Source organism: Pan paniscus, chromosome 7 (genome assembly GCF_029289425.2).
Source record: "Pan paniscus chromosome 7, NHGRI_mPanPan1-v2.0_pri, whole genome shotgun sequence".
NCBI classification, from domain to species: Eukaryota; Metazoa; Chordata; class Mammalia; order Primates; family Hominidae; genus Pan; species Pan paniscus.
Window position 1 is genome coordinate 83,152,717 of NC_073256.2, and position 24,577 is coordinate 83,177,293.

General features: G+C 41.0%; 1 protein-coding gene across 1 annotated transcript in view; it reads right to left on the bottom strand.

The window, feature by feature from the left end:
* Nucleotides 1-3,069: 3,069 nt before the first annotated feature.
* Nucleotides 3,070-24,577, bottom strand: part of CPA6 (carboxypeptidase A6) — a 324,809-nt gene continuing 303,301 nt past the window's right edge. The window contains exons 9-11 of the mRNA XM_003831348.6: nt 16,735-16,937; nt 10,731-10,815; nt 3,070-5,366 (exon numbers count right to left, since the gene is read on the bottom strand). Of these exons, the coding sequence (XP_003831396.2) occupies nt 5,179-5,366; nt 10,731-10,815; nt 16,735-16,937 (476 nt within the window). The 3' untranslated portion in view covers nt 3,070-5,178. The remainder of the gene's footprint in view (nt 5,367-10,730; nt 10,816-16,734; nt 16,938-24,577) is intronic.

Below are 24,577 nucleotides of genomic sequence, written 5' to 3' on the forward strand. Positions count from 1 at the left end.
ACTGACATCTTGATTTTGGACTTCCAGACTCCAGAACTGTGAGAGACAAAATGTGTATTTGTTTGGTTTGGTTTGGTTTTAGAAACAGGGTCTCACTCTGTCACCCAGGCTGGAGTATAGTGTCGTAATAATAGCTCACTGCAGCCTCCAATTCCTCGTGTCAAGCAATCCTTCTGCTTCAGCCTCCTGAGTAGCTAGGACTACAGGTGCATGCCACCACACCTGGCTAATTTTTTTATTTTTATTTTTTGTAGACACAGGGTCTCACTATGTTGCCCAGATTAGTCTCACACTCCTGGCCTCAAGCAATCCTCCTGCCTCAGCCCCTCAAAGTGCTGGAATTATAGGTGTGAGCCACCACGCTTAGCCAAATTTGTGTTGTTTTAAGCAATCCAATTTGTGGTCCTTGGTTACAGTGGCCCTAAGAAACTAAAATACTTGCTAAAACTGAAGAAGTTGAGAATTGAAACTCAATGTAACCAGAATTTATGAAATTACTTTTTTATACTAGTGAGGAAAAAAGTATCTTGCTGAACTATTTTTAAAAGTGCATGTGCTGTTTTTAGTTGAAGTAAACTTTTTTATTCTTAAGTATTGACATAAATATAACACTTTTGTTCCTCAGACACAGCAGCTAGCAGAGTGCCTTAAACATAAATCATTCCACAGTATATTTTGTGGCTTCATTTAATAAGATTAAAAATGAAAATAACCCATAAATATTAAAATACTCTTATAGAATATAAGCCATAAAAGATATACAGAACTACTGAAACATGAGAGTAATCATTGAAAAGAATTTGCATGAGGTTCATCAAGGCAAAATTTCATCTTGAATGTATATATGAATAATAAAGAAACTATATACCCTGCAGTTTGTGGATTATTCTGATTCTATATTTTCTGTTGCCTTATTTTGGCTTTGAAAAAAATACTCTTAGGACAAATACTATGTGATGTGCAGGGCCAAATAAAAGAATATACATTTTAGTTCTTGGCATTAACTTGCTAACAGACCTTATTACACAGATTTGATAAGGATGAAAATTAAAAATATAATGAAAAAGAAATTTGGGGCTGGGCCCAGTGGCTCATGCCTGAAATCCCAGCACTTTGGGAGGCTGAGGCAGGTGGATCACTTGAGGCCAGGAGTTTGAGACCAGCCTGCCTGACATGGCAAAACCTTGTCTCTACTAAAAAAAAAAATACAAAAATTAGCCAGGCGTGGTGACGCATGCCTGTAGTCACAGCTACTTGGGAGGCTGAGGCAGGAGAATAGCTTGAACCCGGGAGGTGGAGGTCGCAGTGAGCCAAGATCGTGCCACTGCATTCCAGCCTGGGCAACAGAGCAAGACTGTCTCAAAAACAAAACAAAACAAAACAAAACAAAACAAACAAACAAAAAAAACAAGAAAAATGAATTTGGGGGGGTCATTTGTAAATTCTTTGATTTTTGTTTCCCCTGAATACCCGAGTTGACTATTGTTTTGTTGTCACAAGAGTGATGACATTTGATGGAAAGACATTAGTGGATACCTGCAAAGGATCTGGACGCAGGCAGCTCTCAGAGCAGAGACTATGGCAGCACGCTCCCAACCAGAGGGGAAAGTCTCCTGGCATCAAGCGTCCTGGAAAGCCACCAGGCACTAGCTGATTGCTGTGCATCTTGTCAGGTCCATTGAGAAGCAGCACCTTTCCATTCTTCAAGGTCTTCACAAGCCTCCAGCCCTTGGGATTTTCTGGACATTTTGGTTTTTGCCTATTACACTCGTAGAAATAACTAGTATAATACAACCCCCCACCCCAGATCATTTGAGATGGATGGATGAATTCCACAGATGGAATGAACGGAAGTTTAAATTCCCAGGTGTAGTACTCCTTAGCAGGACCAAGCCTTAAAACTGCCTGAGATCCATTCCTGCAGGTATATAACTGGGACTACAAAATAAAAAGATGACTAAGATTGATAAAACATAGACAAACTAAGATATACTGACTATAATATTCTAGTTTCTGTGCTAAGCACCCCACATATAATATCACTTAATATTTCTTTTAAATTTAATTTTGATATATTTTATAAACATCAGAAAGATTGAGTGGTGAGTAGTTGGGAGCTGGTTTTTAAAAATTATTTTCCTTTAAAAGGAATATACTCTTTGGTATGTATATTTCAATATTAAAAAATAAAACCAGTTAAATAATATGGTAAGGCTAATACTAAAAACAAGTATTTTGTTTCACCTCATCTTACTAATTACAATTATTTACTCCTTACTTATTCCCTCTCATTGTCTGGTAATTTTTAATCTTTTTAGTTATTTCTTCTAGTATTTCCTTTCTTATTTCTAAATAACATACATATATAGATACTTCCTGATTTTTTAGTCTTTTTGTCCATTGACTTCCTTCTATGGAAGATGAGGATTTACTTTCCTATACCTCCTCTTCTTGCATTCTTGCATACATTTCCCTTCCTCCTATCCTTCTGATATATTTATATCATAATTTTTGGTTAAATCAGTATCTAGGGCTAATATGATTTTGATTATATAAGTATTATTTATAGCTAAGTCACAGACTATATCATGATTCTATTTCTTCTCTTGTATAACTGTTTCCACTAGTTAATAAATCCATTTTTTTATTTGCTTGGTTTTGTGTGCTTTTATTACTAATTCATACCATGGTTCTCTAATGTAAGTAAAAATGGCTTTTGAACATGTGTAAGTGTTCTATCTGTTGCATATTTATCTTGGGGAATTTCATCTGAAGTCTTCAGTTCTCCTCCTCCTACCCCAAGTTAGTTGTTCTGTAAGTTTGACATATAGCTACTACCTGGGACTTTTCCGTTCACCACGATCTTCAGATGTTTTTATTGGTTTCCCTGTGTTCCTAAATCCTTTGTCTTTCTCTTGCTATACTCCCTCATTTTGGTAGAGCACATTCTCCAGGGTTTTCCTGAGAAAGGTAAGTAATTTAGGGCCTCACTTCTATGAAAATGTTGAGATTCTACCCTTACATTTCAATGACAATTTTTCTAGGTTTAGATTTTTTTTTTTTGTATAATTTTTCCTCAAAAACTCTGACGGCATTTCTCCATTGCCTTTTGGCTGTAATGGTGTTGTTGAGCAGCTACAGGCTACTCTAGTCCTCATTCTGTTGTCAGTGTCCCCCACCCTCCAACACCCCAGAAGTTTTTAGGCTCATCTCTTTATCCTGGTGTTCATGATATGCTCTGGTCAGGCAAATCCTCTAAGAGGATTTGTATTTGCTTGTACCAAATGCTTGGGGGGTATAGCCAGTCTGGGATTAAACTGAATTAAACTCTTGGCTAGAGGGTTATCAGACCATTTAGATAGTCTGATTTTGGAACACAAACTTGTGTGAGGCTGCCTCATGGTTCCAAATTCTCAGTGGCAATTTCTCTCTTCTCCACTCTTGCCAAAATTTGAAATGGTCAGTTTTTCTTGTGGCCCATTATAAGTACTATGGAGGCTTATTTCTAATTTACCCTTACACTGAAGGTATCATTCTTTGGAATCCCAGAATTCTGGTAGAAGTAGAATCTATTAAACTTCCCAACTTGCAGTAGCCCTGGGCTTGGCTCTCTGGCCCCATTCCTCAAAATGCCCACACTCAGCTGGTCAGACAAACACTGTCAGTATAACAGTGGTCCATTTGCCTTTCTAGATTTCTTCAATCAATACCTGGCTGACCTGGATTTCCTTTTTTTGTCTGATAACTTTAAGATGATTTTCTAAAAATTATATATATTTTTTCTTCCTGTTTTTTTTTTTTTTTTTTTTTTTGAGACAGGATCTCACTCTGTTGCCCAGGCTGGAGTGCAGTGGTGCAGTCATGGCTCACTGGAGCCTCAACCTCTCCAGGCTCAAGTGATCCTCCCACCTCAGCATCCCAGGTAGCTGGGACTGCAGGAATGTGCATACCTGACTAATTTTTTTTCTTCTATATCGTGTAGTGATGGGGTTTCTCTATGTTGCCCAGGCTGATCTTGAACTCCTGGGCTCAAGTGATCTTCTCACCTTGGCCTCCCAAAATATTGGGATCACAGGTATAATTGTGATTGGGATCACTGTGCCTGGCCTAAGATATGATATTTTATCTAGAAGTTTTAGTTATTTCCAGCAGTCCAGATACCTATCTTGTCATTGCCTTAGAAATGGAAGTCTATGATTTTAAATATATTTCTAAGCCTCAACTTCCTCATTTGAAAAATGAGGATAGTTTATACCTCATAGTATTGTAGTATTGTGGGGAATAAGTGAGATGATTAGTGTAAAGCTCTTAATTCTGTGCCTGTACTTCAATGAATGTTTACTTATTTTTTTAAAAAATGGCATTCTCAGAGTCTAAACATATGTTGCTCTATCTTGCTATATTTTTATTCATACATGGCACACCTAATACTAGGAAGTGAAGATGTGAATAATCTAACGTTCTAATAAATTTTATATTATATATATATAAGACGGAGTATCGCTCTGTCATGCGATCTCAGCTCACTGCAACCTCTGCCTCCTGGGTTCAAGCGATTCTCCTGCCTCAGTTTCCTGAGTAGCTGGGACTACAGGCGTGCACCACCATGCCCAGCTAATTTTTGTATTTTTAGTAGAGACAGGGTTTCACCATGTTGGCCAGGATGGTCTTGAACTCTTGACCTCATCATCTGCCCGCCTCAGCCCAAATTGCTGGAATTACAGGTGTGAGCCACCGCGCCTGGCCTATGTTTATTACATTAAGAAGCATAGTTGTTTTTTTCCATTTCATAATTTTCCATTTCCAATGAGAACCAAGTAATTAAACATCATTACTAGCCTAGATCTTAATTGAGGACATGAGATTTATTGAAGGGAAATCCTCAATTAATATGAACATTTCTTGAGAAATGGGAAATTTGAAAACATTCCCTCCCACCATAATCAAATAAGACTCTAAAAGGATAGAAAATGGATGCTTTTTCTTATAACAAACTAGGCTATGCCCTGTTTTTTACTGTTTTCTATTGCCACAAAGTCAAATTGCATGGGGTCTTTTTAAAGTCCATAGACATGTTCACTCTAAGCAGCTGCCCTTCTCTTTGAAAACAATTTCTATCCAGGGCCAAGTAGGCCTTGCTCAGAATCCTATGGCAGTTGACCTGAGCCTTGGGCTGTCTCAGGGACATTTCTTTAGCAGGTGCATTGTGATATTTTTCACAGCCAGCATAGTTTCTGTACAGGTGGGTTTGATGAGCATCTCTGGGAGTAAAAATCCAAAATATCCAGTGTCACGTAGTTCGAAAGCAAATGCATAAGGTATTCCATTTTTGTAGGCCCAATCCATTGAGCTACCAGAGCTCACATCTAAAAGTTAAAACAAACAAAAAAAAGATTAGCCTCACTAAAGAGTCAGTATAATTTTCTAAATGTATATACTATAAAGTATCCGCTTATTAAGCTTTACTAAATCCTTCCAATTAAATGCTGTTTCAATAAGAATGATTTAACAGGAGTTCCTTGGCATCTGGTGCATGGACCTTATAAATCATCCCTTCAACCATCTTTAAGGATCCAGTCTACGTGTGAATGCCTTATCAGCACGAAGACTAAAATTTCTCAACCTCAATTCCAAAAACGTTTATGTTCATCTCCACTTCATTCACCTATAAACAACCTATACTGAGAACTCTTTTTGTTTTTAGTTATCACTCAGTTCTTCTCCACTTCAGTGTCTAGAATATTGAAATTGTGTTCCCAGAAACGTCTTTTTTTTTTTTTTTTTTTTTTTTTTTTTTGAGACGGAGTCTCACTCTGTCACCCAGGCTGGAGTGCAGTGTCACAGTCTTGGCTCACTGCAACCTCCGCCTCCTGGGTTCAAGTGATTCTCCTGCCTCAGCCTCCTGAGTAACTGGGATTACAGGCCCGCGCCACCATGCCCAGCTAATTTTTGTATTTGTAGTAGAGACGGGGTTTTACCATGTTGACCACGTTAGCCTTGAACTCCTGGGCTCAACTGATCCTCCCGCCTTGGCCTCCCAAAGTGCTGGGATTACAGGCGTGAGCCACTGTGCCTGGCCCCAGAAAACCTCCTTATTTCTTCCACCTCCCTGTGTTTCCACTCCGGCTTAACCTATTCTGTGCCTTTACTTAGATTGGTATTTTCCAGATTCCTCCGTTTTCTGGTAGTTTCATTTGATTCTCTAGTTGGCCATGGCCAATTATTTCATTGAATTTTTCTCCAGACCCTCAACATGCCTCACTCCTGTCCTTTTCCTGCTTTTGTTTGGCTCATCCTCAACCCCTGGCCCAGTTTCTCTGCTTCCACTAGGTGAGGGAACTAGAGAAAGTCTTTGCTGAGTAGAGATACTATAAAGTCACACTACCTCATTACTGAAGTCTTTTTCTGCCCCCATGTTGCTGTAGGTTCCTTTTCTAGTTCTCTACTTACTGAAACTTTCCCATTCTCTTCTCATCTTCATGTTACACTGTCCGCACTACTCTAGATCAGGGGTCCCCAACCCCCAGGCCACAGACTGGTACTGGTATGATTTATAAGTTCCATGCACTGGTACTGGTCCGAGGCCTGTTAGGACTTGGGCTGCACAGTGGGAAGTGAGTGGTGGGTGAGCCAGTGAAGCTTCACCTGTATTTACAGTCACTCGCTATCGCTTGCATTACTGCCTGAGCTCTACCTCCTGTCAGATCAGTGGCAGCATTAGATTCTCATAGGAACATGAACCCTATCATGGACAGCACATGCGAGGGATCTAGGTTGTGCATTCCTTCTAAGAATCTTATGCCTGATGATCTGTCACTGTCTCCCATCACCCCTAGATGGGACTGTCTAATTGCAGGAAAACAAACTCAGGGCTCCCAATGATTCTACATTATGGTGAATTATATAATTATTTCATTATATATTACAGTGTAATAATAATGGAAATAAAGGAATGTAATGCATTTGAATCATCCTAAAACCATCCCTCCCCCACCCCACCCCTGTCCGTGGAATAATTGTCTTCCATGAAACCGGTCCCTGGTGCCAAAAAGGTTGGGGAGTGCTGCTGTAGATGATTGCTCCATTGCCTCCTCTACTGACATTAGAGCCCTCTGACTTTCCCCGGTTGAGCTCAGAGGAAGAAATGCTCCCTGTCTTTTACGTGCGTCACCTCTTGATACTGTTGGTTATTATCGTCTCTGGTAGTAAAAGGCCCTTCTCCATGACTTTGTGTTATTAATTATGCATCTGCATTGGCCAAAGTACTCAAGGACCCCTTTCCTATAACAATTCCTTCACATTATCCTACCATATGCCCTTGGTTACCCTCTTCTTTTTCCTCTTTCTTTTGCTTTAGAACCCGAGGGAGAACCTATATATACTGTGTCTACATCCTCAACCACTTGCAATCTGGCTATTGCCTCTACCCATGTATTAAACCTTCTTTTTGAAGATTACCAATGACCTCAGGCCTAGCCTCTTTTTCTGTTTTTTGTTTTCCCCTCAGATCCCACTTTCAATGTCTCCACAGCCTTTAACACAGCTGACAAGCCCTCTGGCTACTCTCTCCTTCTGGCTCCTGTGACCTCACACTCTCTAGCTTTTCAGCAGAGTTGAAAGCTGGGAACTAGAGGTAGCCTGCAGCCTGGGCTGTATCTGATCCTACCACATAGTGGGTAACTTCTCTGTGCCTCAGTCTCCCTTTTTGAAAAAGAGACTGATAATGCAGTACCTGCATAACATAGGGTTGTTGGGAAAATTAAAGTAATAAATCACTGGAAAGTACTCAAGATATATTAACTTATTATTTTGCCTCTTTATACCCTCAAGTGCATATGTAGTTTTTAGTCTAACAGGCTTTTAATAATCATTCATTAAATGAATAAATGTTTCATGGAAAAATCTTTGTATACATTTTTCCTGAAATTTATATAATCCAGCTTGAGATAATTCTATTATTATTATTATTATTAAATTTTCAAAGCATGGTCATTTACTCAAAAAATAACGCTTTTATGCTATTTTTCCTAGGACAAGTTAGGATGGAATTATTATTATTATTGTTATTTTTTCTTGAGATGGAGTCTCCCTCTGTCACCCAGGCTGGAGTGCAGTGGTGCGATCTTGACTCACTGCAACCTCTGTCCACCTGGTTCAAGAGATTCTCCTGCCTCAGTCAACTGAGTAGCTGGGATTACAGGCGCACACCGCCATGCCCAGCTAATTTTTTTGTATTTTTAGTAGAGATGGGGTTTCGCCATGTTGGCCAGGCTGGTCTCGAACTCCTGCTCAGGTGATCCACCCACCTCGGCCTTCCAAAGTGCTGGGATTATAGGCGTGAGCCACCGTGCCAGGCCAGAGATGGAATAATTATGTAAAGATGACAATTAAAATGACTCTGCTGTTTCTCAGATTCCCTTTGCTTCAGTTAAGGACAGAAAATAGGCTGTGGCTTCAGTGTCCCTCTGGTTAGGGTACACTGGAACTACAAATAGTAGTCATAGTAGCCAAGTCAGAGACAATATGTGCCAACAGTTACATCACGGTGATGTGACAGCCTCATTTCTTTTTCTTTTTCTTTTCTTTTTTTTTTTTTTGAAACAGAGTCTCGCTCTGTCACCCAGGCTGGAGTGCAATGGCACCATCTTGGCTCACTGCAATCTCTGCTCCTGGGGTTCAAGAGATTCTCCTGCCTCGGCCTCCTGATTAGCTGTGATTACAGGCACCCCCTACCTCTGCCTCCCTGATTCAAGCGATTCTCCTGCCTCAGCCAACTGAGTAGCTGGGATTACAGGCGCATGCCACTATGCCCAGCTAATTTTTGTTTTTTTAGTAGATAAGGGATTTTGCCATGTTGGCCCGGCTGGTCTAGAACTCCTGACCTCAGAAGATCCACCCGCTTTGGCCTCGCAAAGTGCTAGGATTGCAGGCGTGAGCCACCGCACCTGGCCAACAGCCTCATTTCTGTGGTAATAGACTGTTCTCAGTAAATATAATACTCTGACTGTGACTCTATACGAAGTTGAAAAGGTAAATGGTTAGTAAGATTAAAAAACGTTAATGTTTAAAAATGTTTATATATATTATGTTGGCATTAATTGGTAATATGATTGTTTAAATACAGTTTTTTTTTTCCCTTTCAAGGTGGCCACTGAAAAACAGTTCTAAAAACGTCAACATGAGACCAATGATCATGGACTTTGAAAAAATAAACAAAACTATTGATACTCCTGACATTCTCATTATTAGAATAAACTTATTTGTCAATGTTAATTGACAAACCAAGTGTTTGTTCTGAAGGCTGAAGAAAGTGAGTGGTAAAACATTAGGAATACAATGATAGGTAGATGAAAGAAGTCAAGGAGAACTTTGCTACCTTAATCAGAAGCATAATCAGATGTCACTACCTACACATATACATACAACATGCATGTGTTTACCTTCATTTGCACACACCGACATTCACACATACATGATTTCTCACTAGATTTTCCAAGTCATATAGTGAATAAATTTTAGAGTTTAAAAGGCCCTGAATCCAATTCTTGTTACAGTTGTGGAAACTGAGGCCCAGGATTAAGAAATATTTTGGCCTGGTTGACAGACCTGGCAGAATTAGGACTACAATGCACATACTATGATTCTTTGTCTAAGTTCTTGCCATATACCCACTTGGAAGGACATGCCATCCCCAAATAAGCCAGATTGATATGTTAATTGTTGAAAACATTGGAGACTGTAGTTTCAGAAAGGGTGAGCTAACTTGTTTCTTCCTGCATGCAGCAAACAGCAAAGATTCCTCGAGGAGGGGTATTCTCACTATAAGAAGGGTGAGAAAATAGCCCTTTATCACCACAGACTTGGAATTCAAGGCTGCAGTGGATCTAACAACAAAGCAACCCTTATCTTCCATTGGTTTTACGTACCCCCTATTTATTTCCTAGTGACTCCCCTAGAAAATTTACTGCCCTTAGCCAGATTTTTTTGTCCTGTTATTTATTCTCAAATTTATCGTTCCTTGTCCAAAAAATATAAAATCATCTTGCTTTGGCCACTTCTTTGGACTTCACTCTGTTATGAAGATCCTGTACACATAGAATTAATAAAATTTGTATACTTTTCTCTTGTTTAACCTGCCTGGTGTCAATTTGGTTTCCAGATCCAGTTGAAGAACCTACTTGGAGTGAAAGATGGGAGGTGAGGGGGGGTTGGAAGTGATCTCTGGCTCTGCTATACATTTTTCTCCATGTAAAAAAAAAGAAATACTTTTACATCATCTTTTAAGGGATAATTCAATGGAAGGTGCTACAGAAGAAACAGCATTTCATAACAAGAACGGTGGCAGAAAGGAGTAAAAGGGAAGCAGTTGTAGGGCTGAAACATTTACCTCATTATCTTCCCAAGGCCCGTTTCCACCCTTGTAGTAGTTAGAATTGCTTAAGGAGCCCATTTTGGTATGTTCTACTCTCATAAGCTCTCAAATGAGCTTGTAGTCGTTACTGCACACTTAGCATATTCTCTGCTTTGAATTTGTTTAAATGGGTACAGTGATTTCTGTCAAGCTGTGTAAAACGAATCCGATATAAACTCCTTCTATTTTCCTCAGCTAATTTGATAGTCATAATTTTCACTTTAGGGAGAACACACTTTCTCCCTTCTAAAAGGAAGTCGTGATACAGGATATTGGTTCAAGAGAGAGGATTCTAACACAATGTACGCAGGAAACTTACACAACGTTGTGGAGGCTGGTCCATATCTGTATCGTACCCCGTATACTGACTGAAGTGCATTCACAGCTTTATAAGCTGCAGATTCCTATGAGGGAAAATGGGGAAATTTTTATATTGTTGCATTGAAACTTTTAGATACACTACTATGTTGTTTGAGCCTCATTGATCATCAACAGATGGCTTCATTGGTTAAGATCTATATTCATTAATAATATTATATTACTCTTATGTCACATGCTACATTTTGCAACATGTTTTAGAACACATCATTTCATTGATCTCACAACAAACCAGTGATCAATAATATTTTCATTTTATAGATGAGAGAAGGAAGGCTCAGCAAGGTTAAATGGGTACGCAGAGTGGTTGAGCTAAGTACTCATATTTTCTGAGGCTGACTTAGTGTTCTGTTCCTTGACTTTAGTTCAAGGCAACAATTTCTTTCTCTTTTTTTTGGAAGGAGTCTCGCTCTGTCGCTCAGGCTGGAGTGCAGTGGCGCAATTTCAGCTCACTGCAACCTCCGCCTCCTGGGTTCAAGCAATTCTCCTGCCTCAGCCTCCTGAGTAGCTGGGACTACAAGTGCGTGCCACCACGCCTAGCTAATTTTTTGTATTCTTAGTATACATGGGGTTTCACCGTGTTAGCCAGGATGGTCTCGATCTCCTGGCCTTGTGATCGGCCCACCTCGGCCTCCCAAAGTGCTGGTACTACAGACATGAGTCACTGCACCCGGCCAGGGATACCTATTTCTATAAGTTACAAAATACTTGGCCGGGCAGGGACCATGTCAGTCTCAGTCATAGCTCACAACCAGTACTTAGCAATGTGCCTGTATACAACAGATGCTTGATCAATATTTCTTACATGAATGTTGAATAAGCATAAATCTGAAAGAGTATTAAGATAATCACATTGATTCTTAAGTATATATTTCACTGGGTATGTGCAAGGTATTTAAAACACATCTGAATCAATTAAGAAACCCCTTAATTCAGTAGGAATGACTTCTCTTAATGCTATGTGCTTATCCTCACTGGGAATGGAAACAACTTCAGAATGCTCATGACTTCTAAGGTTACATATGCCTCCCACAGATCTTACACAGGTACTGCTAAGAGGTAGAAAGTCTAAGGTGGAACTTTTCCTAAGAATGGCAAAAATGAGGAAAAATATTCAACACAATTGAAATACTAAAAGATGGATATTCTAACATGAACTAGAATGATACTCACTATCCTTTAAATATGGTATAAAAACACTGGTTTCAACAAGGAGTTAGAGAAGTATTATATGACAAATGAGAGGAAAAGAAGTATGTTGAAACCAGAATACAACTCTCCCATTTCAGCTTGCTTATGAATAATTTAATACTTAAATTGGAGCACTCCGGACAACGTGGTGGTGTGTGCTGGACTGAGTTTCAGGTTGCTGTCCTCATTCAGCTCAGAAATACATGAGGCAGTATTTGCAGCAAATGCCACCATTTGTGTATATTCAGGGACCAGGCTCCAGAAACTGGCAGACTGTTTACTATTGATCTCACTGATGATGACATTCTTCTCATGGGAGCCAACAGAAAAGGAATATAAACACCACAATTAAATACCTTTATGGAGATTGTTCTAAGATTTTAACATCTTCTCCAACGGTCTCAGCAATATTCCATGGCAAGGGCAGATATTTCTACATTTAGAAGATTATTTCATTCTGCTAGTAAGGGAACTTTGCTTCTTATTATTTAGGCTGACTAAACCCAAGGGCAAAAAAATCTAAGAAAAAAAAAGATAATCACTTTGCCTATTTACACAAAGGAGATGCACAGTTTTAGACTTTTGAGCTCACTGCACCTCTGCCACTTGGGTACTGGTGCGTGTTGACTAGGGTTTAGATGTGATCTCTCCACAAAAATAAAAACTTCATCATTTTTTCCAAGAATTATTTTCCAGGGGGCCACAGCTAGACACCTATTTGAAAAGACTGATTTAAGTGATCCCTCTTTTTTCTACTGTATCCTGTTTCCAATTGTCAAAAAGTACCTAGGCATCAGTTATTGGTGTTCAGCTAAGTAAATGGTATATATGTGTGTGTGTGTGTGTGTGTGTGTGTGTATGTGTGTGTGTGTATATATATATATATATATATATATATATATATATTTTTTTTTTAGACAGAGTTTTGCTCTTGTCGCCCAGGCTGGAGTGCAATGGCGTGATCTCGGCTTACTGCAACCTCTGCCTACCAGGTTCAAGTCATTCTCCTGCCTTAGCCTCCCAAGTAGCTGGGATTACAGGCACCCGCGACCACGCCTGGCTAATTTTTGTATTTTTAGTAGAGATGGGGTTTCACCATGTTGGTCAGGCTGGTCTCAAACTCCTGACCTCAGGTGATCTGATCTGCCTTCCTTGGCCTCCCAAAATAGTATATATTTTTATTTAAATATTTCCATATTTAAAGCAACTTAATGACTTAAAAAACGTTGCCAGAAATACTGAATCTTACATATTGATGGAAAGTTTTTAAACAATTTTCATCAAATTTAATGGTTTCTGCTTAACATTCAGGGATTGTCTAGTTCCTGAGAATTATAACCATGATTTTAGTGACCAAGCTTATGATTAACACTCTCCAGGATTTCTCAACAATGGCATTGTTGACATCTTAGACGGAATAATTCTTTGCTGTGGGTTCTGTCCTGTGCACTATAGGGTGTTTAGCACCATCCTTGGCCTATACCTGCTAGATGCCAGTAGCATCCCCCCACCCTGTTGTGCCAATCAAAAATGTCTCTAGACATTGCCAGATGTCCATGGGGAGGCAAATTCATCTTTTTTTTTTTTTTTCCTTTCTTTGAGACAGGGTCTCACTCTGTCACCCAGGTCGGAGTGCAGTAGCATAACCTTAGCTTACTGTAACCTCTGCCTCCTGGACTCAAGCAATCCTCTCACCTCTGCCTCCTGAGTTGCTGGGACTACAGGTATGCACCACTATGCCTGGCTAATTTTTAAAAATATTTTGTAGAGATGAGGTCCCACTATATTACCTAGGCTGGTCTTGAACTCCTGGGCCCAAGCAATCCTCCAGCCTGGGCCTCCCAAAGTGCTGGGATTATAGGCACTAATGATCCATTTTATGCCACATGTTCCAATCCAAGACAAAGAAAAATAGGCTTAACTTAAGGTGGGAAGATAAAATACGAAGAACATTCTCATATGATAATTTTTTTTTTCAGATGGAGTCTCACTCTGTTGCCCAGGCTGGAATGCAGTGATGCCATCTTGGCTCACTGCAAACCTCCACCTCCCAGGTTCAAGTGATTCTCCTGCCTCAGCCTCCCAAGTAGCTGGGACTACAGGTGTCTGCCACCAGGCCCAGCTAATTTTTGTATTTTTTATTTTAGAGATGGGGTTAAACCATGTTGCCCAGGCTGCTCTCGAACTCCTGTCAGCTTGGCCTCCCAAAGTGCTGGGATTACAGGCATCAGCCACTGTGCCCAGCCCTCATACAATAATTTTTATATATTATATAGTCCACATCATCTGTTGTATGAATATAAACAGACACAGTGCCCACGTAAAAAAAGTCTGAACATTTGCCTAAAGGAATACTGTGAAACAAATTGTTAGGGTGCCGGGTCAACAAAAACAACAGCTATAGCAGCAGCAGCAACAAAAACAAAGTATATTTGACCCACAGAGCAGCTAAAGAATAGCAGTATAGAATATAATCATCACTTTTACAATAGTTCTAAAGAGGTGGAATTTGCTCAGAATTCTTGGAATGCCAAGAACAAAATTCTCTTTTTGGACAGAATAAAAGTCTTCCCCAGGCCCTCCACAAGTCTTAGACATCTAGATCAGAAATTCCTAAAGCCCCAAGCAATTGGTGCAGGATTTGGAGTTTAAGGTGTAGGGAGAAAGGGAATGATTCTCTTTAACAAAATTTTAAATTCAAGTATAACATTGTGGTATAATAAAAAATAAATACTTGGTCCTTGTCCTGGTTCTTGGCACACGGTTTCTAAAAACTCCTGGCATCTCCAGAGTGCTAAGGGTGTCTTTTGGATGGTAATGAGATGACTTGGGGCTGGAGGCCCCTAAGTAGCTTCAGGATGCAGGGTGCTGCCAGAAAGACCAAACTTTGTGATTAGAGAGTTGGAACTTTTAGCTCCATCCTTCACCCTCTGAGGAGGAGAGAGAGGCCAGAGATCGAGTCCAAACTCCAATGGCTAATGATTTAATCAATTAGACCTATGTAATGAAATCGTCATGAATACCCCTAAACAGCAGGGTTTCGAGAGCGTTTGGGTTAATGAGCACTGGATGTGCTGGGAGGTTGATGCACCCAGAGAACGCACGGAAGCCCTGCACCCCTTCCCCCATACATTGCCTTATGCTTCTCTTCCATTTGGCGGTTCCTGAGTTGTGTGATTGATTGATTGATTGTTAAGACAGGGTCTCACTCTGTCTCCCTGGCTGCAGGGCAGTGGCATGAACATGCCTCACTGCAGCCCTGACCTCATGAGCTCAAGTGATCCTCCTGTTCCAGCCTCCTGAGTAGCTGGGATCACAGGTGTGTGCCACCACCACACCTGGCTAATTTTTAATTTTTTTGTAGAGATGGGCATCTCACCATGTTGTGCAGGCTGGTCTCAAATGTCTGGACTCAAATGATCCACCTGTCTGGGCCTCCCAAAGTACTTGGATTATAGGAGCGAGCCACTGTATCCAGCCAATTGTGTATCTTAAATAAACAGGTGATAGTATGCAAAGCTCTTTCCTGAGCTCTGTGAGTCATTCTAGTGAATTATCAAACCAGAGGTGGGCTGGTAGGAACCTGCGACTCTGCAGCCAAGTCAGACAGGAATGTGGTTAACTTGGGAACCCCCTACTTGCTACTGGTGTCTGAAGTGAGGGCAGTCATGTGGGACTGAGTCCTTAAACCTGTGGAGTCTGATGCTAACTCTGGGTAGTCAGTGACCAAATGGAATTGAATTGTTGGACACCGAAGTGGTGTTGGAGAGGTGGTACTGGAAAAAGACATCACACATTTGGTGTCAAGAGGCCAAAAAAGCCCTAAAATATACACGTAGAAGAGTACACAGTTTTTGAGTTGATTGCTCAACAAACGATCACAAATTGAATACATTCATGTAACCACCATCCAGGTCAAGGAATAGAACTTCAGCAGCAACCCAATTTCCTCCCAATCACTGCACCCCCTCCTTTTCCCCAGAGGTAAGTACCACCTGACTTCTAGCACTGTATATTAGTTTTTCTTGGTTTTTGAACTTTATAGGCTTTTAGATGCTATAGGCTCTGAAACGACTCACTTCATGATGACTGATGCCCTATAGTGAATAGCTTGTTGGGTTTCTGATATAAGGAGAGAAAGAAACTCTGCTTTTTCATTTTTAAGTAATCTTATGCCTGAACGTCTGTTCATTCTTAGTACTAACTTGTCAGATACATACCCAAAGACTTAGTAGCATTAAGCAAATAGCACTTATAAATTAAAACCTGCTTTTAATTAATGAGAATCAATCTATAATTTATGAATAATCATTTACTCAATAAAATTAATTACAGCCTTGCATACACGACCAAAACTATGATACTAATCAAATCCACCCTGACTTTTTCTGTGTAACCTGTGGTAAGAATGTAAATAGGTTTGAAATGATTGTATTTGAGAAGCAGCACTACGGTTAAAAGCAACAGCTAGGGAACTAGACTTGGGGCTGAATCCTGGCTATGAGACTTAGTAGTTGTGTGTTCTCTATCTAATTACTTAATCTCTCAGCTTCTAGCTTCTTTACCTGTAAAGTGGGGATAATAAAAGCTGCCTCATATGATTGTTAATGAAGAATAAATGAATTAATACATGTAAAATACTTATTAGGATTAACACAAACATGTGTTTGCCATTATCATTAGTACTTAGAACCATCTTAGCTTCAGAAAAGCAGCATGAAGCCTGATGTACATGCACGGGGTCAAATACTTACCACACAGCTAAAATTGGGAATTGTTGCATATTTGTAAGAATAGGGATACAGTAACATCTGAGCATATGCATGAAAGGAGAGATAAGCCCTAATGTGCTTTCTGTGTTTTTGAAGGAAGTTAGCTACAGCCTTCACTTCCGGCTCAGATTCTGGAAAAGGGCCACAGTATGTGTCATCACAAGGGTGCATAGAAGCTCCTTCATCTGCAAGTCAGAAAAGAAAATGGGGTAAGGAAGTGGGCAGGGAAGAAACAAGAAACACAAATCAGCACTGTTAAGCTGTGATTTTTCTTTTATTTCTCCAAACATATGGTATTATTAAGCAATTCATCTAACTTCTCATTTATGGAAATCAGTACAAAAGTTCTAAGGTGATCGAAGTTCCCATGCACAACAGGAGGGCCTGATTAGAAACCAGGTACTGATTTTTCAACTGAACATGCACAAACCATTCTAAAGAAATTGCTCTATCAGCTGTCACTTCTAGCTGCACCTAGCAGCTAGAACAATAGTACAGCAAGTGTTCAACAGGTATTTGTTGAATAAGTTAATGTCAGATAGAAAGAAAAGGCTATGCTGCCCACAGCGTCTGCTCCACCCCTGCTGCCCGCTGGAGCCCTAGTGGCTCCCTCGCTTGGCAACAACACAAGTCTCATGGCCGCAGCAGCTGCAGCTGCAGCAGTGGCAGCAGCAGGCGGACCTCCAGTCCTCACTGCCCAGACCAACCCCTTCCTCAGCCTGTCGGGAGCAGACGGCAGTGGCGGTGGCCCCAAAGGAGGGACCGCTGACAAAGGAGCCTCAGCCAACCAGGAAAAAGGCTAAATCCACCCTTACCCCTCCTGACCCCCCAAGTGGAGGGAACAGATCCTGGCCTGAGGGGTCCTAGCCTGGAGCAGGCGCCTGCGCCCAGACCCTGGAGAGCCTTGGCCCAGAGCCTGTCCTGAGGTCCAGGGAGTGTGGAGAGCTCCTGGTGTCAAGGACTGAGACTGAGAGGGGAGCCCCCTCCATCTGGCCCCCTTCCCTTTCTGCACTGTCCGCTTTGTGAGGCTCAGAGGAAGGACAGTCTGCAAGCCTGCCTAGGAGGTCCATCCCCAGCAAATGTTTTGGAGGTCCCCCAGAGAGCACAGTGGGCCATGGCAGAAGTAGGGGGTTGGTTGGACCTGTCACATGAAATGGATCAGCACTTGAATGGGGAGAAGTGGAGGGAGAGGCCCTGGGCCTGTCCCTGCGGGGAAATCTTTTATGGAAGAAGGGCTGGAACCACTTTACCTGCAGTTTCTTCCCAGCTCGGGCAGATGGCAGAAGGGACCCCTTGGACTTTTTCTTGCCATCCCTCCCCCCAGCGCAGGGGCACAAGCTGAGCTTGTAAAAGCCCACAGATGTTGGTGGCTGGAGAAGGGGCAGGAGAGCATCACACTCAGCCCCAGCCTCCTCAACCTCTTGGGGCCCTGTGATGGGGAGGAGACGGCAGGTGCGGGGAGGCTCCGGCCTTCCTTGGTGCCCCGCCCTTTGTTTGCACTATTGGACTTAGGAGTGCCGAGGGTGGGGAGATGGAGCTGCCCGACTCAGTGTGTGAGTGTGTGTGCGTGCATGTGTGTGTGTGTGTGTGTGTGTGTATGTGTCTGTCTGCCTGTCTCTCTCTTCCTGGACCCAGGGCAGCCAAGGGCAGGGATAGGCGCAGTGGTCAGATGAAGCAGCGCCAGAGAGGGGACCTCCCAGCTCTTATTTGCACCCTCCCCACCTCACCAACTTTGGCCCCTCTCTGGGGGCATGAATGGTTAACAAACACCAGAGCAGTACTCCAATATTGGAGAGTCGCGGGGGGCACAGGGCTTTGAATCAGGGTAGTATCCTGCCTTCCCTCCCCTGACCCCACTGGTCTCAGGGCCCCCTTAGGGCCCCCTACCCCACTGATAGCTTCCTCCTTCTCTGGCACAAGGGGAGCCCCAGGGCTTGGGGGAGGGCGTAAGGTGGGGGGAAATGCCACTGCTTTTAGCAAAAGCCTCCCTCCCAGAATTAGCCAGCTTGCCTCCTGCAACCCACCCCCACCAACCAGGGGAGCCACTAAGCTGACTAACAACTGTCCCCTCACCCACCAGCTATTTCCCCAGTGTAGAGTGGGCAATTCTCACCTTCAAAGAGTCCCCGCCTGCCCAGGCCTTTGGCACAGAGGCTGAGTGGACAGTCAGGAGAGAGGCGAGAGGCAAGGCGAAGCCTGTGTCCCTGTTTCAGTTGCACTGGGGTTGGAGCCCAGGGTAGGGGTTTCCAGCTTCCCCAGGCTCCGGCCTTGTCATTCTCTTTGCATGTGTGGATTTTTCTGTGTGTGTTTCTGTTTGGGTTTTTGTTGTTGGGTTTTTTTTTTTTTTTTTTTAAATAAAGAAAAGAAGATGTGTATATTTTTGGCAACGACCAAAAAAAAAAAAAAAAAAAAAAAAAAAAAGAAAGAAAAGGCTAGACATATGTAAAGGTATCTGATAAGATACAAATATTGATATAGCAAGAACATAAAGGCAGGCCAGAAATAATTTCACCAATTTCTACTATGCTTTTAGAACAGCGCTATCCAAACTAGTTGTGTAAAACCAGGAGGCTTTTCTAGTTATCTTGGGGATCGGTTAGAGTTTAGTTATGAAATCTTCAAAACAAAATTTTAATAACTTTTGAATTAAAAATCAAACTATATACGGTATATTTAAGAGGTCTAAGGAAGGAAGGAAGGAAAATAAGAATCACTGTAACAATCACAAAGTATTATGGTTCTAAGAAAATGTGGAAATAATTAGATTTTCCATAGTTATTTGCCATATGAGGCCACTAATGTCTCTTCCCTAACTCTAGAAAATGATAATTCTCTCCATAAACTAGTAGAAAATATTTGATGGTTCTGTGATGTAGCCTAATTCTACTGAACATGAAAAGACAGCCCGGTCAAATTGGGCTAAATCTTGAGGACCGTCAGTGTAGTTCATGCTGTAGGGAAGTCAAGAGTCGAGTGGGGAACTTACAGCAATTGGGGTTTCCCTTCTTTGAATCTCATCCTGGAGATGCCTCAGAAGCAAGTGGGCTATAGATGGAACTCAGAATGTAATATAAAAACTATAGCTGGGCCAGGCGTGGTGGCTTATGCTTGTAATCCCAGCACTTTGGGAGGACGAGGAGGGCGGATCACGAGGTCAGGAGATCGAGACCATCCTGGCTAACACAGTGAAACCCCGTGTCTACTAAAAATACAAAAAATTAGCCGGGTGTGGTGGCGGGGGCCTGTAGTCCCAGCTACTCGGTAAGCTGAGGCAGGAGAATGGCACGAACCCGAGAGGCGGAGCTTGTAGCGAGCTGAGCTTGCGCCACCGCACTCCAGCCTGGGCGACAGAGCGAGACTCTGTCTCAAAACAAAACAAAATAAAACAAAACAAAAAAAACTATAGCTGATACTCTGGAGGGAATGGAAAAAATAAAGAGAGATCTGTGGAATACAGACCTAAAGCACTGAAAAGGCAGGATCACAAACTAAACAACTAATTCTGGAGGGAGCAGAACTGATGAGCCAGAGAAAACAAGAATTTACAATAATCCTAATAAATATTCTCAAGGGCATGTAGGAGGCCACTGGAAACAAATAGGGACAAGGAGTTATAAAAAAGGACCAACCAGATATAGTAGAAACAAACAATTTAATTCAGGGTTGAATGAATACAGTTGATGAATGAATTAATAAGATGGAGAGTGGTTTGAAACATTCCTAGAAGGCATGGGGAAGAGTAAAGAATAGGAAAAATGACAGAAAAATGAAAGGGCATGAAAAATAAAATAAATATCAATATGTGATAAATGGGAGCCCTAGAAGGAAAGAAAAAGCTAAAGTTAAATATTTGAAGAACTGCTAATTAAAATTTCTCCACAATTCTTTTTTTTTGGGGGGATGGGGGTGATGGAGTCTTGCTCAGTCGCTCAGGCTGGAGTGCAGTGGTGCAATCTCAGCTCACTGCAACCTCTGCCTCCTTGGGTTCAAGTGATTCTCCTGCCTCAGCCTCCCGAGTACCTGAGATTACAGGCACCCTGCCACCACACCTGGCTAGTTTTTGTATTTTTAGTAGAGACGGGGTTTCACCATGTTTGCCAGGCTTGTCTTGAACTCCTGACCTCAAGTGATCTGCCCGCCTTGGCCTCCGAAAGTGCTGGGATTACAGGCATGGGCTACCATGCCCGGCTAAAAATGTCTCCACAATTAAGGAAAGATTGAATAGACTTATTGTGCACCAAACAAAAGAGATAAAGAGGAAAATATCAACACTTTGACAAATTATAGTGAAATTTAAGAAAAGAAAACAATTCTAGAGAGAAAAAGCAGGTCATTTAGAAAGGAACAAGAATTCCATTCACATTTGACTTTTCAACAGCAACATGAGTACTATATCCAATGTTTTTATTAAAAAGGAATTTTGAATCTAGGCTTCTATATCTAGCTGAATTCTCATTGCAATGTGAGTGAAATAACAATGTTCTCTAGCATCTAAAAGGCCTCAAAAGAATATACCATACACTGACATACTTTGCAAACACCCCTGAAGAAAGTATTCCAACAACATAATGAGTAACTCCAGAGAGCCTACTCTACATATCTCATATCTACAGCGATATGAGAATTGCAGGTTAGTAAGCAACTTAGTAACATCTGCTATCTAAATAAGCAATATCCAAAGTGGGGGGGGGGCGAAGTATAATGATCCAGGTATCAAATCCTAGGAGACAACAAATTGATGGAAAAATAAAGAGGGAGGTGGGCAGGGAAGGCAAAAGCATGCTAAATTGTTGGTCTATTTTGAAAAGGAGATATAGATATTGATTAAATTTAGAAATTGATGGAAAAAAAAACTTAAGTATGAGTCTTAAGTTAGGAATAACCACCAGAATAAGAAAAATAGAACACAGAATTCACAACGAATGGAAGTAACTTTGAACCATTTAATAGAAAGTAGCCAAGAAGGAAAAAAGAAAAAAGAAGAAACAGGGCCAGCTGCAATGGCTTACACCTATAATCCCAGCACTTTGGGAGGCTGAGCATGGAGGATTGCTTGAGGCCAGGAGTTTGAGACCAGCCTGGCCAACATAGTGAGATCCCATCTCTACAAAAATTTAAAAAAATTAGCCAGGTATGGTGGCACACACCTGTAGTCCTAGCTACTTGAAAGGCAGAGGCAGGATTGCCTGAGCCTGGGAGTTTGAGGTTACAGTGAGTTGTGATGGTGCCATTGCACTCTAGTCTGGGTGACAGAGCAATACCCTCTTTCTTAAAAGAAAAGAGGCTGGGCATGGTGGCTCATGCCTGTAATCCCAGCACTTTGGGAGCCAAGGCAGGTGGATCACTTGAGGTAAGGAGTTTGAGACCTGCCTGGCCAACATGGTGAAACCCTGTTTCTACCAAAAATACAAAAAAATTAGCCAGGTATGGTGGTGCATGCGTTTAATCCCAGCTACTTGGGAGGCTGAGGCAGGAGAATCACTTGAACCCAGGAGGCAGAGGTTGAAGTGAGCTGAGATCACGCCATTGCACTCCAGCCTGGGCGACAAGAGCAAGACTTGGTCTCAAAAAAAAAAAAAAAAAGAAAAAGAAAGAAAAGAAACACTGGAATACAGAGAACAGGAATACAGGAATTAAGACGGCAGAAATAAGTCTTAAAGTAACAGTGATCATGAAGAATGCTAATAGGTGAAACTAATTGATCAAATGACTGATTTTATTTTATTTATTTATTTTTTATCTTGAATCCTGCAAGAAATGATTAAAAAAATTATTTTTAATAGAGATGAGGTCTTGCTATGTTGCCCAGGCTGGTGTTGAATTCCTGAGCTCAAGCAATCCTTCCACCTTAGATTCCCAAAATATTGAGATTACGGGCATAAGCCATAGTGCCTGGCCTGATGTTTTCATATAGAAAAATAAAGAAGATCCATAGAAAAAAGTGTGGTGTAAGTAGATATTCCAGATGTCTACTTTTAGTATTGTGGCAGCCTTGGTATTTGTATTAGTTTCCTAAGGCTGCCGTAACACATTACTACAAACTAAGCCACTTAAAATAACAGAAATTTATTCTCTTACAGTTCTTGAGGCTAAAAGTCTGAAATCAAGGTGTCAGCAGGGCCATCCACCTTCTGAATTCTCTAGGGAAGAATCCTTCCTTGCCTCTTCCTAGCTTTGGGTGGTTCTTTGCAATCCTTGGCATTTCTTGGTTTGTGGATGCATTCCAGCCATGTATCACTTAAAGAAAGACATATGTTCTGAGGCCAGGTATGGTGACTCACACCTGTAATCCCAACACTTTGGGAGGCTGAAGCGGGCGGATCACTTGAGGTCAGGAGTTTGAGACCACCCTGGCCAACGTGGTAAAACTCTGTCTCTACTAAAAATACAAAAATTGGCAGGGCGTGGTGACACACACCTGTAATCCCAGCTACTCAGGAGGCTGAGGTGTGAGAATCGCTTGAACCCAGGGGGTGGAGTTTGAAGTGAGCCAAGATCGTGCCACTGTACTCCAGCCTGGGTGGCAGAGAAAGACCCTATCTCAAAAAAAAAAAAAAAAAAAAAAAAAAACATGTTCTGAGAAATACATCATTAGACAATTTCGTCAGTGAGCAAACATCATAGAATGTACTTATGCAAATGTAGATGGTGTAGCCCATTGCTCTAGGCTATAAACCTATACAGTATATCATTCTACTAGATACTATAGGCAATTATAACAAGACGATAAATATTTGTGTATCTAAACATGGAAAAGGTAGAGTAAAAATACAGTATTATAATCTTATGGGACCTCTGACATACATACAATCACTGTTGACTAAAACATTGTCATGTGGTGCATGACTGTACTCCAGTCTCTTCTTGTATGTTCACATGGCTTTCTTCCCTGTGTGTTTCTCTGTGTGTCCTCTCTTCTTATTATAAGGACAACTCACTGAATTTAACTAATTACTTCCACAAATAACCTTTTTCCAAATAAGGTCATATTCCAAGGTTTCAGTGGATATGAATTTGGGGGGAACACAATCCCACCACAGTTTTGAGGAATTATCCTATTGCGGAAAAACTAGATCCTGTATAGGATACTTTCTTTGAGACACTGTTTATCTTGCAAGAAGTAGAGGAGTCTCCAAGACACCTGGATAAAAGATCAGCTTAAAAAATTCAATAGTGTAATTCTACTCTTGGCAATATTACTTATAAGGATGTGCAGTAGAAAATAAGATATTATTCACAATATCTAAGAATTAAGCTATTAAAGAATGCCTGACTATTAGAAAGAAAATGTTAAAACTCTACTAAAAGATCTATAATTTCAGAATTGAATTAGAGAACTATACCATGTGCATGAATATGATGACTTGGCAGTGTAAAGATATTCATTCTTCCCTATTTATTTAGTTATTTTGTTCAATTCAATTTTGACAAAAATACCAGCCCCAGGATTTTGGGAGAAAACTCAACTAAAGAACTCTGAAAGTTCTGCAGAAGCGTAAATAGCGAGCAGAGAAGGGCTTATCCTACCAGGTATTAAAACATACATAGGGTATAATCATAGAAACAATATGATATAAAGTCAGAAATAAACTAGTAGACCAATGGAACAGAATCACCGAGAAAATGATTGTTTAGTAAATGATGTTGAGAAACTAGTACATAATATGGAGAAACCAGAGTTGGATCCTTAGTACATAAATATACAAAAGTGAATTCTAAATGGTTTAATGATTTAAATAACAAAAACAAGACATGGTAAGGAAGAAAAAAATATAAGGGTTTGGTTGTTTTTAGGGGCTTTCTCTAACCCTTTTCCTTCATATCA